This window comes from Pholcus phalangioides, unplaced genomic scaffold (assembly GCF_987345545.1).
Source record: "Pholcus phalangioides strain wild (caught in Gottingen) unplaced genomic scaffold, Ppha-v1.0 ptg000011l_1, whole genome shotgun sequence".
NCBI lineage: Eukaryota > Metazoa > Arthropoda > Arachnida > Araneae > Pholcidae > Pholcus > Pholcus phalangioides.
In genome coordinates, this window is record NW_028301604.1 from 16,021,140 (window position 1) to 16,039,749 (window position 18,610).

At 35.1% G+C, this 18,610-nt stretch overlaps 1 protein-coding gene across 1 annotated transcript in view; it reads left to right on the plus strand.

The window, feature by feature from the left end:
- The window catches only part of LOC149080125 (uncharacterized), a 51,232-nt gene that overhangs the window by 13,233 nt on the left and 19,389 nt on the right, over positions 1–18,610 (plus strand). The window contains exons 2-5 of the mRNA XM_089239139.1: positions 8,607–11,757; positions 13,636–13,772; positions 15,301–15,428; positions 15,723–15,978. Coding sequence (XP_089095265.1) covers positions 8,607–11,757; positions 13,636–13,772; positions 15,301–15,428; positions 15,723–15,978 — 3,672 coding nt within the window. The remainder of the gene's footprint in view (positions 1–8,606; positions 11,758–13,635; positions 13,773–15,300; positions 15,429–15,722; positions 15,979–18,610) is intronic.

The following is an 18,610-nucleotide window of genomic DNA, read 5'->3' on the forward strand; positions in this document are numbered from 1 at the left end:
GACGTACATTAGGGTGGTCCATAGCTATAGGTAGTTTTTCGAACGTTAAAATTTTGCTGCTCCCACCCATAATCCTGTTCGAATCAACAAAAAAAAAACGTTCTGTGCAAAATCTTAGCTCAATCGGACAACTGCTAGCCGACCCTCAAATGCCTTGAAGATGGAACACATAGTAAGCAACGTTAATTCCCTACACGATTTATTCTGTTCATCAAAAGCGGTATATACTCTTTTCTATCTCGACCATTTTTCTTTTTCTTCTTGGAGAAATTTATGAGGAGACATCCAGGCAACCCCAGCAAATTGTTAAAAAACATTCCGAATCCAATGTCTCAAGAAACATTTGTCCCAATTCGAAAAATACCTGAAATAACATGAAAAAATTGAGAAATATTAGGGTTTTTTTAATAACGACAAACTTTAGTAAGAGAAACACATTTTTATTTACAGCAATAACTTTTATGGAATCAAAACATAATCTGAACAAATGAACATTGAAAATTTTCTTTCCTAAAAGAGGATTTAGTAGCACTTGTGTATTTTTTACAGTCTCCGGCAACGATTTGTTTCACAACGATTTGATCTTTGCCCGGAGACAATTTTTTTTGGGAAATTGGATTCAGAATGTTTTTAAACAATTACTGGGGTTTCCTGGATGTGTCCTCGTGAATTTCTCTGAGAAGAAAAATAGTCAGGATAGGGAAGAGTATACCGCTTTGGAACGGAATTAATAATTGCGTATAGGGAATTAACGTTGCTAACTGTGTTCCAACTTCAAGGCGTTTGAGGGTCACCTAGCAGTTGACCGATTGAGCTAAAATTTTGCAAAGACCGTTTTTTTTATTGAAACACGATAAGAAAAGTGGGAGATAAACTTTTAAAAAATTTTAAAAATAAGGGCCACCTTAACGTACATACAATATAGTATATATATACAATTGCGAAGTGCTTGAAACTAGACGCAAATCAATTACCCGAATTTAAGAAAATAAAAATTCTATTGATATCATTTTTAAAAATAGGTATTTCACTGAGAAATAATATTGGAACAGTGACTCTCTAAGCTAAGAAAACTTTCTAAATAAATTAAACCTTTGTCATCTCGAAAACTATATCACCATTTTGACGAAAATCTTGTCCTAAATAATTATGTCTTAAGCGCATAATTAAGTAGATCGAATGCTTCTTAATTCGCGTGAGAGACTTTTCTTTTCTTTGGACTAAAAGAAGACAAGTTTCCGTCAGACTTTGATCAACCTACATATAATCTTCTTTAACTCTCAGCTAAGTATAACAATACGTTTTCAGAATAACTAGAAGCTTCAGGGTGTATATATCTTCTTCCAACTCTTCAAGCCATTAAGTTTTCTGCTCGAATGCGTCAACAAAATGCAGTCGAACCCCGTTATAGTGAACCGTCTGCGGGCCCAATAAAAAGTTCACTATAATCCAAGGTTCACTATATCAAAATTTGTTGAAACATTGATATTTCTTAGCATTTGATGGTGGTTTTGTTGGAAGCATCCACTGCGATAACACACAATTTACTAATAAATTATTAATTTCTTAAATAGACAATTAATCAAATATTAGAAAGGAAGAATTTTGAAGTAGTATTACTTACTTTTATCTTTACATCCTATGGAAAAAAAATTGTTATTTTTAATTGAATACATTTCAATTTTAAGTAAATTTCATCAATTTTCTTATCGACGATTAGGAAAAAGTTCAAAGTTTTTGTCCACATTTTCCGTAGAAAAAAAGTATTCAGAATGTTTGCAGTCCTTTCACGTCAGAGATCTTCAAAGACTGAAGGTACTGACATTTCACTTTCTTCTTCGGAGGGTAGAGAATCTCCGTTCTTTGCATTACTTCGGGATACGATGTCATCATCGGTAGGAATATCTAAAGTTCCCCCCTTATCACAAGATTCGAAGTGTTCATTTTTATCTTTGGAAAAAGATTTACACAATGCTTTTCCAGCCGATCGATAGGTTTTCATCTTCGTTGTCCGCAATACTGTCTCTTCCTTGCTACAATACATTCTTGGAAAGACCCGTGTGTCGAAAGTAGTTGCGAATTGTTGCATCTGTTTGTTACTTGTTTCCAAGACTTCTCAAGAAAAACGATTGCTTCCAAAAGAAAGATGTCATGTTCGCTGTTCATCATACCTTTCCAAAATAAGCATAACAAACTGCTTCCTGTAGGGAGATTTGAGGCTGCGCTCTGATCCATCCATCGGTTGCAGCACAGAAGTTGTATTGGGAGGCAGAAAAATAAGCTTGATGCACTTAAGATCTTACCTCTAGGTCTGTTCCATTATTTTTCCGATTTTTCAAAAGGTGGTTTGAAAAGAGTGGAGTCTTGTAGTGAATCAGTGGTTGATTCCTAGAAACGGCGGGGAGGATGAAAAAATGTGATTTGACACGGAAGTCAAGGAGTGCTGTCGTTCAGGGTCCTTATAAGTGTAAACTTACCTTTGAAAAACTGGGGGAAAAAATCTGCGGAGGGGACATTTCAGTTCACTACAAGCGAACTTCCATTTTCTCAGTTCACTATAAGCGTTTAAAATAACATTAGTTAAATAGGTGTTCAGTTGGGACCACTGAAAAAGTTCACTATAACCGCAAGTTCACTATATCCCGGGTTCACTATAGCGAGGTTCGACCGTATTATAAAATAGCCAAATAGTTATGCATACCTTGATCAACAGATATAGGATAGAACACTGAACGGAAAATCTTTCTTTCCTGGGCAAGAAAAACAATAGATTATTAGATATCAGACTGGCCGTCTCAGCTACTTGTAGAATATTTCCTTATGGTATATCTTAATAGAAAAAAAAATTATCTTTTGATAATATGGAATTGATAAGATAATATTCGATGAAGCAGCTCCCATTTCATGCATGAGATGAAATAATGCCCGTTTTTCCTTAAGAGTCAGGTTAAGCTATGAATTTTGTAAGCAACGACCGAGATTTTCTTAAGACGATAGATACATGCGGATGTCTATACATTGAACCGTAACTACTACGTGGATCCATTAAAAATAATTCTTCAATAGGTGTAAATTGAAAATTTTTCATGGAAAGATGAACGTGTTAAAATGAAAGTGAATCTTCATTGTTTTCATGCAACAATGGAGCATCATCTCTAACGTTTAAAAATAAATACTACGCAACAAAGATCATTCGGAAATTTTCATTTTCATTAGTTCCGTTCTCATTAAATTCCTTTTCATCACAACTACAAATGATTTCCTGTTTTTAAGTAAACCTTTTCAGGTTTTATTGTACTTCATGACCTAAGACATATAAACTCTCTCTCAGAAGAAATTTCTGTCTTTATAAAGAAGAGCTTTCTCACACATACAATCAATGGCATTCGCCTCGTTTACTCTCTGTTTGATTGCCCTGAAGTGGGAAGGAAAGAAATATAAAGCATGAATCTGCATTATAGAAGAGCTGTGATGGAACCAGTTTTGAAGAAAACATAATAATAGCTTTAGAAATTTCATCATGTGAATACTTCCGGATGTGAATACTTTTCAGTCGTTCTCTCATCTTTACATTCATCAGTTGAATTTCTTTTTTAACTGTAAAAGGTATCAAAAAATATACTAGAACCCCACTAATCCGAACAGCTCAAAAAAGGTGTATGGAAAAGAATGGGAGAAAGAATTCGCCCTTTTTGCGCAGGGCAATCTTAGACATCATGGGCGTTTGGGGCCCCGCAAACTTGTTGTAATTGATTTTGATTGTAATTAAATGTTAGCATGACGTCCCTGATGAGCCAAGGGACCACGAGAAATGTCCGTTTTGCCCTTGCGTTAAGACTGCCCCGGACCCTTTGTGTTTTCATTTCCTCTATTTAGTACATCTAGTGCAGCGTTTTTGAACCAGTGGTCCGTGAAGGTAGGACAGCTGGTTCACAGGTAGACTGGAAATTTAATTCTGATTAAAGGAAAACTATTCAATTGTATGCAGCCAATGTTAATGATATATTAACATAGGTTCTTTTATAAATTAATCCCATATTCTGTAAATTAGTGGTCCGTCGAATTGTTACAGAAATTTCAGTGATCCTTATCTTCAAAAGGTTAAGAAACGTTGATCTAGTGCATTTATGAAAAAGAACGATATAGAACCTTGCTCTATCGGCTTTCGATAGTTGTTAAACGTACTAACATCTTAATGAGTGGTACGGACATTTCATTTTGTTATTCGCAATTTGACAGCGTTTAATAACTGAAAGTGATATTTTACAGAAATTAAAAAGGTGCAACAAATATCTTTGGACATTGCGGCCCCCAACTCGTTAAGACGGCCCTGGTTAAACAGAATCATGAGTTCTGCAACTTTAGTCTAACACGCACCGAAACCCCTTGTCATTAAATGTTTTAACCCTTTATATCCTGACGGTACTTTAAAGTACCAGGTTAGATAATTTGTTTTGAACTAACTGTTTCAAAAACATTGCTTTTGTTTTTTTTCGTCCTTAATTAGAACTAAAATGACCTACCATATAATTTACATGATAACTGTTATTATCATTACATTTATGCTTTTATTTTAATTTATTATAATTTTCTTCTTATTCTACTATCTTCTTCTTATTCTATAAAGGGTTAAAAAAATCATGTTTGGAAAATGACACCGGCTACGTCGAATTTTTCACTAATTGGAACAACAGGAACCTGTTCCATTTGGTCTGATTAGCGGGGTTTTACTGTATTCCTAATTTTAGATGTTTCTCTTAATTAAAAAAACACTGAAGAGGTAAAGTATAGATAGAATTTACTTTACACCAATCATGCTAATCAAAATCATGATAATACTTATTGAGCTGACGAAAAAAGTAAAAGTTAAAAAAAATACTTTTAAAAAAGGAGGAAAAACTGTATAAATTTTACGACGATATTTACATGTTACGACTGAAAATACGATTCAACTTCAATTTAGGAATAAAACTGCGGTCTAATAGTATAATATGTTAATTTTCAATTTTATTCCAATTTTAATCGCTTTTGTTAATTTTATTTTAGAACCCTTGGAACGGTTGCAATAATCTGCTATCTAGAATACGTAAAAGTTTACTTTTGTTACCAGGGGTATTTTATGACGGATACACGAAAAAATATCTTATTTCACACGTAATACACGGTGCGCGAAATTTCCACATTTTGAAAATTAATAAAAAATCAACCGATTTACTTGAAAAAGTGAGGTTTGCACTAAAATACGTATCACGGCTTAGAGAGGGGGTTCTTTTTTGATAAATTTAAAAAATAGTTGAAAATTTCACTCACAACTGGTGTTGTTTAACGAAAAACTCAACATGACACATAAAGTGCGACACAAAGACACAAACAGTGCATAATTAATATTTATTACGATTTGCTTTACATAAATCTTCCAAATTTCACTATGTAGTTTCACTTTCCCTTGTAGCTCGGGCTACATCTAATCGGGTGACAGACAGGTGATATTTTCAGATTGCATTTCATTGTGCTTTGCAACAAACAAACATGCCAAAATGCAAATCAGCTTCTTGATCTAGATCAGCATTTCTTGATTTCGAAAAATAAGGTCTGCAAATGTCGTTGATATGTTGCACCATCTATACTATTGATGTCACTTTTTATGTGTTATGTAGAGTTTTTTGTGATACTTTGCAAATACAAATTTTGATAGCAAATCCTTTGGAAAAAAACTCGATTATCGCCGATAAGTATTTTCGTGCAAACCGCATTTTTTTATGTCGATCGGTTGATCGTTTTATTAATTGTTAAAATGTGTCATGCACCCTGTGCATTTAGATTTTCATTGTTGATAGAATTTCTTCATCACTATTTTTTTTGTGCAATTTTTTACTGCCATTTTTGCATTTAACATTTTGTTGATTTATCTCGAAACACTGTGTGTGTGTGTGTGTGTGTGTGTGCGTGTGTGCGCGCGCGTGTGTGTGTGTGTGTAACCTCGTTTAGCACATTCAATCTGAACAGTGGGACCATATATATATATGGACTAAGCTATACGGTCTTCCCTCAGGGTACAGTCTCCCATGATGGTATAAGGATGAGGTAATCAAGTGATGTAGAGCGTATTAGTCAAGCATCAGCGCGAATACATGGCACCGAAAGAGATGGGTTAATGCGACCTCTAATGCTGCCCACTCGAGCTGACTCGAAGATTTAGTTAACGTAGAAGGAAAGGATTAAGCAACGCGCGCTTCGTTAAAACTATACATGAGTGTCACAGCTTTCTGGTTAATAGGAAAGACTAAGAGAGAGTTTTCTTTCGGAACAATGACTAGAAATAAATTTTTTTTAAACATATAGGTTAGTACTAAAAGATTTGGTCGAGATATCATTATTAGACGGAAGTCCGATTTGAGCGCACTTAAATTTTCAATTGTTTGTCAGAGAACCCTTGTTACTCACGGTAGAAATATTTTTAAGTGGAAGATAAAAAATGGGCTAATGGATAAACTGGTCAGTAAAATGAGAAATTTTCCCACAAAACTATCAAACTTATGTATTGTTCAAAGCTAACTGCGTTCTCGCACACATTTTCTCACATTTGTATATTTAAAAGTTTTCATTTTCTTTTTCATCGATCAAGATTCTCTCATCAAATATTTCATGACTTTCACGCTATTTATAGAGCGATATTTTCAAAAAATAATTTTCGTATTTCCAAATATTGTACAATAACTTAACGTTCATATATAGGGTGAACGTGACATGTTCTGTCAAACGAAAAGGGGTGATAGACAAGCCCGAGTGAAACATCAAACGACCGATTGTATCTAGAAGGGTGTGTGCGTAATTAGCGATTACAAATTTTGGCTACAATTCGATTTTGAACTTTGCCAATCTTTCAACTCTTGTAACTCGCCATTAAATCCAGATATTTCGATGAAATTAGTGTCACTTTATAGGTTTTTTTCTACGTTTTCCAAATTATCGGCTCAGTTTGCGCATAGGTCTCTCAGAAACTTCACAAAAAAATTTAAGACTTGACGCATTTTTTATCCATAATCCGTTATCCACCATAACTCGAAAAAGATGCGAGATAGAACAGGGTTGGCAGGGTGTTTCATGTTCCACTTGGGTTTGTCTATCACCCCTTTTTGTTTGGCAGAACATGTCACGCGCGTGTTCACCCTGTATACCTAATTAAACTCATTTATTTTTCATTGCTATCTGCAACATGTCTTTCAAGCAAAGAATAGTTTTTGATTTTTATATCGATGATTTCACTTTTTACACAAATCTCTATTAAAAACAATCAAATATATATTCAAATTCTTTGTACATAGTTAATATCGATATAACACTAACGTCACTGTGATTCATTTTAAGAATCGCATGTGAAAAAAATATTCTGTTTGCACTTCGGATATGCGCGGAGTGATAAAAATATATAAATTTAGGTACACTGAACGACAATGAAGACACACATGCATTGATATTCTTCAAAAGACTTTGTCTCATTTATAGCCATAGACGAAAAACAGTACTATGTTCTTAGAATTATATATCATATTTTGATTATTTTTAGACTATGCCTTACCCTATCTTTACGCATCTTTATCCTGGAAGTTCTGTAAATGTCAATTTTTATGGGTATCTTAAGTTACTCTTCGTAGCTGTCTTGGATCAAGTCAAAACTTTACTTTGCGGAGTCTGGGACAATTCAGAAGTCGTATGTTGTGACAAACCATAGTTTTTATTAGCTTTAAATTGCCGTACCAGATTAAATACGTAACACCAAGCGTGATGGAGAATAAAACCATTTGTTTATTTCCAAGATTATTTTCTACACTCGTCATTTCTGTATATAAAACATCAGATATACATTCCGTTCTTACGCTAGTGCAAGAGAGTTGAGCGTTTTTTCAAGTCACATGCTCAGCATCATTAAAAGAAGAGCATCCAAACGACAACTAATATATGCTCAAACTTCTTGGTGGGAGTGGGGTTTCATCGATAAATAACTCGAGAGTACAGAATCGAACGTGACCATCGAACAGTCTTGGGTGCTTCCAACCATGGTGCACACGAACTACAAATTCAAGAACACTGCCTTGGGGGTGACTTCTACACAAACATCAAAGTAATTATTTGATCAGATTCAAGACATAGAAGCAGCCACGACTCGAAACACTTACAAAAAGGAACTTCAAGAGGTATTTCAGATTATCGTAATAAGAGTGGGATAAGAATATTCGAAGCGGAGAAAGTAGTTCGAGAGGAATTGATAGTAACCTTTCTTTATTACTGTCTGGAAGTTTTTTTGTTATTCATACATTCACCATATTTTTCGATTACTCAGCGCATATGTATATATATTATGCCATGTCTTGTATGTTTTGTATGACATGGCCATGTTAGACAAAAAAAACTTTCATTGTAAGGTTAGAAAATTCTAGGAGCCTCAGTCATCTCCACTGAGAATGTCGCCGCCGGTGTGGACGAAACGTTCGGCAGTAATTCACTTGGACCTCACTGTTTTTAAGTCTAGAATCTTCTAACCTTACCAGTGGCCGTGAAAGACTACATTCTTCTATTTCATAACGAGAGAATTTTTTTCCTTCTAGGTAACTTGGGAAAAACAGAAAAAGAATCTTCGACACACAAGGACCATCCACCAGACTATTTTACAGAAGCACATTCACATTTCACAGACCCCATTATTTCATCCACTGAAATTACAGCTATGCCAATATCATCGAGTTTTGTTGTTCGACCGTCTTTTAACTTGGAGTCTACGCCAACTCTTTCCATACTCAACGAACCCATGCTTTCAACACCGATTATGGACACCAACACCAATACATTAATCTCCAGTTCCAAAAGTATAAATAAAATTTCTCATGCAACCAAAACAAGCAACATCTTCCTCACCACATTAACTGCAACATCAAAATATAACGCCCTTAATTCGCTATCAATAATCCCGGAACTCTCATTTCAGCCAATCCTTGATCTAAGCTCTTCCATCAATTCTAAAACCATTGAGCCATCCAAGACATTCGAAGTGTTGACTTCAGCAGAAATTATATCACGAACCAATGATTTCTTCGAAAATAAACCTGATTATGAAGTAAATAACTTTGAAGCTGTCGTTAATTCACCCGAGAAACATAATCTGACTGACGATACTTTAAATTCTAAAGTTTCGGTAGAAACTGAAAAATTGAAAAAAGATTCACGTGTTGATTTTATTCCTAAAGTTCTCTCTGATGCTGACAAGAAAGTATTAGAAATTTGCTCCTTTGATACATCCAAACAGTACATAAAAAAATCTGCCGATGGACTTATCGAAGTCAAATCTTTAGAAGGCGATGGAATTCCTGCTATTATGTGTGATCAAGAAAAAAGTGATGAAACTATTGAAAACTCTAAACTTGTGTCTTCTGAACAAGAAAATTTACAGTCTTCCGTTTTATTAAGCATGTATCATACACAAGATGTTAAAAGTTCGAAAACCGTAGATATACTCACTACATCATTGATCCCTGCTATCACGGATGAAATATCCCGACGTGAAGACTCTGACATTCAGAGTTTATTAAATTCTGATTTAACTGATACGTCCATCAAATTAATTGATGCTTCGAAAAGTGTTTATTTTTCTGAATCGCCGACCAACAAAATTTGGTCTGAAACCACTCCTATTGTCATCAGTGTTAGGAGTGACAATCTAGTTGAAATAAATCCTCAAAGGTCAAGTAAAGAAGCTGCTTTGAAGACAGTTCCACAAGCGAATGGAAGCCTGTTGAAAATGGCTACCGATCGGCCCATTCAAGTTTCCAATATTACAGATAAAGCGACTATTGAATCACTTACGGCCGCATCTGAGAATTTCGCTTCAATTGTGAGCGCTATTGATAAACATATCACGCGAAATAAAACATCCCGAGATGATAGCCCTCAGCTTGACGAGATTATAAGTGGGATAATTCATCTTCTCGCTGGGGATGTTAAAATCATGAGACCACCAGCTCCTCCACCGGCTCAGTTTCTTGCTCATCCTCCTATGTCTAGGCCAATCAAAGCAACATCAACTAGAATAAATAATCGTGGGCCTCCAACGTTCATATCACCTAGTAGGACGGTAGTTCTTTTCTCTCAACCTGATCATCACATAACTCTTGTACCAAGACCAGGCCCACCACCCACGCATTGGCAGTTACGGCCTTCGAACATAAGAAGACCACCATTTATAGGACACATGGCTCCAACTAAAGTTATGAATTTTCCTATGAATAGGCCAGACAATCCTCCAAGTACATTATCGCCTGTTGTACATCTCTACAAACCTCTGATAAAACCCCCATTCAACACAGAAAGACCAGCTGGCTTACCTATGGATGGAGAAATTTTCATAGCCGTCGGCAAACCCCCATTACCTAATTCGTCGAATGGAGAAAATCCACCCCCACCAGTGGTAGATAAATCACCCATGAAAAATGTGAATAAATTATCCTTGCCAAAGGTCGATAGACCATCAAATAAAGGTGATACATCAGTGGTGAAAGAAAGCCCCGGAAGCTCAACAAATTTTGAAGTGTTCCATTCTCCTCCATCAAGTGATGACAATTCAGGTAATTCTGCTCCCAACGAAGATGTGCCATTGATTATTATGAGCATGAACCCGGATCTTTTGAGTGAAGAACTAAATTCAATACCGCAAAATGCCGACGAAACGGAGGGGATTCCTACGATTAAATACGATGAAACTGTCGATCCGGTTACTGAGTGGTCTCCTCTTTTAGAGAGGCCGGATCTAAAACAACGACCAAAACCAAACGGGGAACTAGATGATAGATCTGTAGTAATCATCACACAACCAACGATTTTCGATTTAACCGTAACAAACGCACTGGCGGGAGTAAGAAAGCCGATCACGACGACAGAGACACCTGATTATTCTGAAGTGGAGCTTTCAACTGAATCTGAAACACTTACAGAAGATGAATCGTACGTTGCCGGTGATAGCATACCGATTCAAGATGCATCAATCTACGATTATGAAAGTTCTGAATCAAAAGAATCTGTAACTAAATATGATGAGGAAACGGAAACTTCTACCGTTTCGAACTCCACATTGTCCTCACCCACGCCAGTATATGAAAATGTTACGCAGTTACCTGAAAAGGACTCTTCAGTGACAATTTCTAATATTGTAGAAGCCAGTGATAAAATTGAACCGCTCGTACTTCCAACAGCGTCGACGACTACTCCATCGTTACAATCAAAGATTTTAAGCAAAGACGATAATAGTCCGCGCACTTTTTATAGTAGTATAGATAGAACTAAACTTCATTCATCGAATGAAGATCTTAGAAGACGTTTTATCTCTTCTGGGGTGAAATTACTTCCAACAAATAAGACTTTAATCTCGGAGGTTTCTCGTATTTCACCTACATCCACACGATCGATCATTGAAAATACTCTTCTAGGACGACCTATTGTCGTTCCAGTCGACATTGAAGAAGTGAGGCCATATGTTGGAGGCCTTAGCCCTGATCAAGACGGACCTAGACCAATAATCGAGAATAGACCGGATAGTTTATTTCCTCGACAGCCTGTTTCATTCAATAACAGCAGGGTTCAAATTGCTAAAGCTGGAGTTAACGTTGCAGACGGTAAAAAGAACAATTCTGCTACGACAAGTAAACCTTCAAAACGTCCTACTCTTATCCGAACCCCACCACGGACGAAGCCGAAATCACCGCTAGTCAGGTAACTTTTATTTTCATTTCTTTGGCGTTATGCTACAGCATGAAAGGTTAGAAAATCGAAAGTAATAATCTTTTGTATTCATCACTTAATTATTGAAAGAACTATGCAATAAACAACTTGTTCAATTCTATGATTTCACCCATAAACATGTACCGACCGTTATAGCCTAAATACTAGTTTGCAATCCTTGAAAATACTAGCTATCTGGGTGGTTAGCGTATCAAACTCCGATTGCTATCTCGACATGGAAACATATACGTTCAAAATCGATTTTAAACTGTAGATCTCGGTCTGGTAACTTGGGGGTATAAAAATGTACGCAATATATTAGAAATATAATCGAAATGATTTTCTATATGCTAAACAAAACTTTCAAACAACCAAACTTCAAGGAAGTTTTTCTTTTTCATGAAGAGATAATTTAATAATCGGATAACTAATTTAGTAGCTGTCATCATTGATTTCCAAGGGGAGAGGAGAGAATGAATATAAAAATTTATGTTTCATTAATTAAGTTTATTACAAAATATTCAGATACCGAAAAACAAAGCTGCCTCTATAAAGTTTTCTTTTTATATTAAAAGAAAAATAATTATGTTAAAGTAAAAATCATAGGCATTATTACTATATAAATAAATACTTTGACAATTTGAGTTTTTCTAAAACGTGTCACTGTTCATTTCATTTTCTGAACAATGATAATAATTAGAACTGACGAGTTGGAAATTGTACGCGTTACTTTTTTAATATTTATGAGTCCTCCTTTTGAAAACACTGCTACGGTCGTGTCTTATTGAAAGAAACAGCAACAATGTACAACAATAAATAATTAATATTAAAATGCGCAACAATAAAGTGAAAACATTTGTTTTGATCGAGGGAATTTTTTTTACAAACAATGCGATAAAGAACGGATAAGGACATTATGACATTTCTGGAATTTCAACTCAGAAGAAGTAAATAGTAATTTTCAGATTATGTTGCACTGTATTTGTTATTTTTACTTTAACTTGAATACTATAAAAAAGAGATAACACAATAACTCATTCGAGGAAAAAAAATATTTTTAGTAAATCTGGATTCTACTGTATCGACTCCTTTGCATACATATTTTGTTTTGGTACGTTTATAGCCTTTAAATAATCTTGTTTATCATTAAAAAAAAGAACTCGAAGGTATTTTGGAACCGGTGAACGAAACGGTGAACTAACGTGGAATGCTTTGATCCTCATGAAATATTCATTGCGAGTAAAATCCTACCCGTAGATTTCACGTACACATGGTATAAAAAGATGTGCTTAACTAATGTTTTTTTTCCTTGGCCTCTAGCAAGAAACGTTGTTTGTTCACATGAGCGTTAAGTCTTTACCGCCATCGCTTTTTTCGTATGTTTCACACTCTTTCTCCGTTCTTGGATCTTACTGGACTGCTTTGATTGACTTATTTAAAAAATTTAATTCCCATCTTTTATCTTTTAGTGGTTGATGAAAATGATTGAATCCCACGAATGCATACAGATTGAGGTCATGGGCTTTGGTACATTGAAACCAACAACTTTCTTTACCAACAACATCTTAAATTTCTCATAACTAAATTAGATACCGTAGTAATCTAGGAAACTACGTTATTGGGTTCATGAGGGATAAATGCATTAAAAACTGCAATTGTTCGTGAAGTTGGGTCTCATAAAAGGAATCGTCACTAATTTATTTTAAAAGTTTAGTATTATTTAGGGCAAATGGACTTAAATAAATAAGACAAATAAAGTTTTCATCACTGTCTATCTGGTTTAGACGTCAGATATTTTTTCTTTTTAATCGGATCAATTGGTCGAATAACATTGTACAATTTTCGATGCTCGATTCTTTTTCATTACAGAATTGATACCTGTATTGTTGGGGATGAATCAACCTGTGATACGAATTGGAATGAAACGTGCAAATCGCAACTTGGAATAAGTTCGTGTCAGTGCCGCTCTGGATATGCAAGACTTTTCATGAGAGGTCCTTGCCAACGTAAGCATAAAAATTTGAAGAAGCCTTGTTTCAGCGAAGAGAAAACAAATACAGAACTAATGATTAAAATTCCTCATTATATATATAGCTTCGTTTCCCACTACTTCAACATATATACGTTACGGTGAAAGACCGAAATCTGGCGAATGTCGACATTCTCCAGTGAATGTCCGAAATATTTGGTTATATTCTTATGCATGCGGACCATCGCCGGTGTATGTCGACAATCACAGATAACTCTGGTGGGAGTCCAAACGAGGAAGCCAAGAAGACACAGCCAGAGGCACCAAATCCTTGTTGTGGATCTTTTTTGCCGGTTGTGGTTAAAACAGAGTCAATATTTTCAGGTCAGGGGGTAGAGGGCCCCCTTTATCGGACGGAGGAGGGTAGCGAAGGGGCGGTAGCCGTTTGCGGACCGTAGGCTCGCGCCGAACGGAGTTCCGCCTACAGGTTTATTAATTAATAAAGTAGCCGCAAATAGCAAGCGCCCAACGCGAGGGCTACTACTCGCGCTGGGCGCTAGCGCTGGGAGTATAAAAAATACTTTCATTTTTCGTTAATGAACTTCAAAATTCCAGTTCGTCAAAAACTGCCTCTCATGTAACGTTTTGTTATCTTTCTTGTTCGTAGTAACGGCGTGCTAATGCCTCTTGTGTTACTAAGAATGTAGAGAGTGTAAATACACGGTGGTAGGAGAAAAATCCTTTTTTTTTTTAATCGTCAACGTGTGGTACATGTCTATATATAGCAGCTGTGTTGGATTAGTTCCATGTGACGAGAGAAAAAAAAGAGGAATTTGAGAGAAAAAACTATAAAAATAATTATATAAACATAGTTTTTCTGCAAAGTTTTGGACAAAAAATTATTACCGCATCGTGACTGTGGTTTGATAGGTTGACATAACTAACGTGGACATAATCATCGTGAAAAAGTAAGCCAACTTGACGATGACCTCGAATCGTGTCTTTTGTTATCGGGCTTTGGCCAGGGATCAACCGACACTTCACGAACTGGCCGGCCAATGTCCAAAATTTGGACATTGGAAGGTCAATATTTAATGAAATTGGCCAATTCACAATGTGGCCGACCCCGTCGCGAATTGACCGATTTCGGGCTTTGGCAGTAACATATACATAAAGCAACAATACAACGGATGTCTTCAAGAAAGAAGAAACAAACAACCTCGCATTTAAATGATTGCGGTGATGCGCCATCTTGTTAGCGCTATTTGTGGTTGAACACATCACACGTCATGCTGATGTGTGATGCGTGCAGTCGTCCTACTGTCACTTCGTTGATAATTTGCATCATATAACATTTACACTGTACGCATTAAAAATGCAAACATTCATTATATGCGCTAGACCTACATATAGTTGAACTGTTATAAAAAAAATGGGTTCACATAAGAGTATTGAATTATCGTTTAAAACTAACATACATTTTACCGCTATGTTTTCTTCATATTCTTATTCGTAAAACCGTTTCAGAAAAAAAACCAACTGTTGAATGAATGTATGTATTTCAGCTGTCGTATCTGTGATGTTATCACTGAAAGTTGACCGTTTCGCAAATCAAAAAATTTCCTTCAATGAAAAATACGACGATTCAAATAGTGAAGAGTATAAGCTGATGGAATTCGAAGCAAAGCAGGCCGTAAGTATATACACTGTACTTCAATCTAAAATTCGAACGAAATTTTAACTGTATATCTTAAAATAAATGCTTTAATTTTTTTATTGCGTCTTCTATTGTATTAGTTGAAGCTAGAAAAGGAGAATCAGAAATAATATATCGTGTAATAAAATTTATTTGTTTAATTCTTAAAGCAGCTGAACAAGTCTTAAAAAAATGCATCATTAAATAACAGTAATAAAAATGTACTACTTAAAAACAGTAATAAAACTTAGTTAATAACTATTTTTGGTAAAATTTTTTTCCTCATTTTAGCTTTCTTCACTTTTCTCGTACACCGCATTCTCCAGGCATTTTCTTGGCGCATCAGTCAATAAGTTTTATGCAATAGGAGGTCGATTGATTGTGAATGCTACAGTGAATCTGGAAGACAATAAGATGACACGAAGCCAGTCTTTAAGACTGCGCATGAGACAAGAAGTCGTAAAGGCTATCAATAATCGAAACCAAAACATTGGGGACAGCCGATTATTCGTAGATGGTCCCTTAAACCCTGTACCAGCCGTGGAAGGTGAGTATTTGCAGAAACTTTCAAAGTATATATTATGATAATAATCTTTGATCGATTTGGTGGATAAAATTTCGAGGTAAAGATTGTCCAGCATTAACTCATAATTTCTCATAACTCTGAACATTATAACATTACGAATCTAGTGGATCATTAATTATCATCATTATATGATAATTCTGGCACAAACTGACTAATATTCCTGCCAAGAAATGAATTACGATTTAGTCTGCGACATCGTTAAAAAATGCACCAAAATTTTAGATAAAGTTAAAAATTACTAAAATGCTCTTGTGTGTGGTAACCCAGAAAAAGTGATGCGACTCATTTACGTTCATAAGTATGAGGATTTATAAGTTCGATATCCCAGAGCAACTTTTACAGTCATCCATACCGTTTTCACTCTCATAAACTTTTATTTCTTTTGGAGCATTCGATATGCTTAAATATGGGCGTTAGGAGTCATTCGGTTTTGATTTTTAGTCTCTAAATTGACAGAGCCTGGTTGTATTTGGTTTATTCTGTCTCTAAACGTTCATTTTATGGACTCGCATCACTAGAACAAACCGTCTAGAGCTTGTTTAGAACGGAAATGGGCATCAGGATAATGTTATATACTAAAAACTATAGAAACAGAAGTTTGATGAACCATTGAGTGAGCTAAATGGTAAATTTATTGATGCTTGTTGATGTGAGTCAAAGTTCATGGTAGTAATAGTAGCAAAACATATCTCACATCATTAAAGTTGGAGCGACTGTTTTGGTCTTTTAGGCGATAGCATTTTCATAAGATTTTTATGAAACGTTATCTCGTAATTACTGCAAAATACAAACAAAAAACAAATCCATCATGTTTTAGACACCATTGTAAATTTTAGACGTCATTATAGTTATCAAGCTTTAGTCAGCTTAGTTTTTAGTTATATCAAGTTTTACATAGGTTATAAGAAATCTCTTTCTCTCGGTTAGATAAAATGAGTTTTTCCTGTTAAAGGCATTAAAAGGGATGAAACACTCGATAAACGATGAATAGGTGCTGATTAAACTGTGCATAATGAAAGGTAAAAATTGAACTAATTAACGTTAAAAATAATTCTGTCTGAAACATCAAAGAAACATCGGCAACACATAAGAAATAAAAGTTTCAACACGAGTTATCGTATTTGCACGATCGTTCCTCGAAAAACCAAAAAAAACAACTGAAATACAGTACTTGATACATTCGACTCTCAGAAACAGGCTGACAAACTCGGAGTTTGTTTTATTCCTACCTGACCTCACTTTCTTTTATTTTTATTATGTTGTCGTTAGACGACCTTTACTTTAACCTCATCATTTATAAAGATCTTTTTTCTCAGAGTTGATATGTTTTTCACGATACCAAAATTCCACAGTGTTGTGAGTATGAGTGGCCTATCTGTGGTTTCACGCCTACGATTCCCGCCTCAAACTTTTTCGGGCAAACATAACTTTTTGAAGGTGTGTGGGTGAAGTATTCAGTATATTTTGATTTTTCCTACATTTATTTTCTACATCATATACTTTATCCATTTTTCCTCCACAGTTTCTACCTCTCAGATTATATTTACGGCATCCGTTTCAGCGCAAGTGTAAATTCATTGACTGTTTATGATTAAGGCCGAGATTACACTATAAAAGTTTGATAAAAGATATTTTACAAAACTTGAAAAATGCAACCAATAAGCCTATTGGTTACATTCGCTCGAATGTAACCAATACGCTTATTGTGGTTACATTCTGCAAGTTTAACAAAATATCTTTTATCAAACTTTTTGGTGTAATACCGGCCTAAAGTTTCTATAATTTTTCTTATCATGCATCGTTTTTTTTCTTAGTGGGTTCTGAATTGTCTTTCCATGTCTGCGGGAAAAATAAATGAAGACATTACAATATCTATTTCTTATTAAGGCTCGAGGTTTTTTTTTTAATTCTGTGTTATTCCGAACTTAATATTTGTGAATATAATTCGCATTTCTGTAAATTATCACGAAGACAAAAAGGTATAAACTAAATAACTTGATATAAATAATTTTTGAATAATACGGTAGGACAAAGTGACAAAAAGAATAGAAACTGGAATAGCAGAAAGAAATAAAAGGATCGAGAAAAGCAATCGATACGAATCAAACGCGTATGATATTTTGTTTTTATCATAGAGAATATCTAACGTAAGATAGCTAACGTAAATTAATTACTATTAGCAGGAGACAATTAAAATCGCCAGTATGTTTTTGTGTCTCCATATGGTCCATGCAAATCCCGTATATTTACCTCGTACACGTGAATTTTTGACGAGTTCGGAATAGGCGTGGATAAAATGTTGTAGGCCATAAACTGGTAAATTCAGTTGGTGATATCTTAGATATTTTTTAAGGATAAAAAAAAAGATGTGTAAAATAGGGTTCATTGGTATTCACGTTAGAAGAAAGAAGCAATGAATCCCACAGACGCCAACATAGAGAACAAAATTCCCATAACAACTGGTTTTAAGGATAGCGGTCAGCTGGATACATATTGAATTTTATCCCTGCTCTGATTTCTCGATATAATTGTCGTTCTAGTAGGTTCTCACAGAAAAGAAGATAGCATATAATAAGCATCATTCCAAGAATAT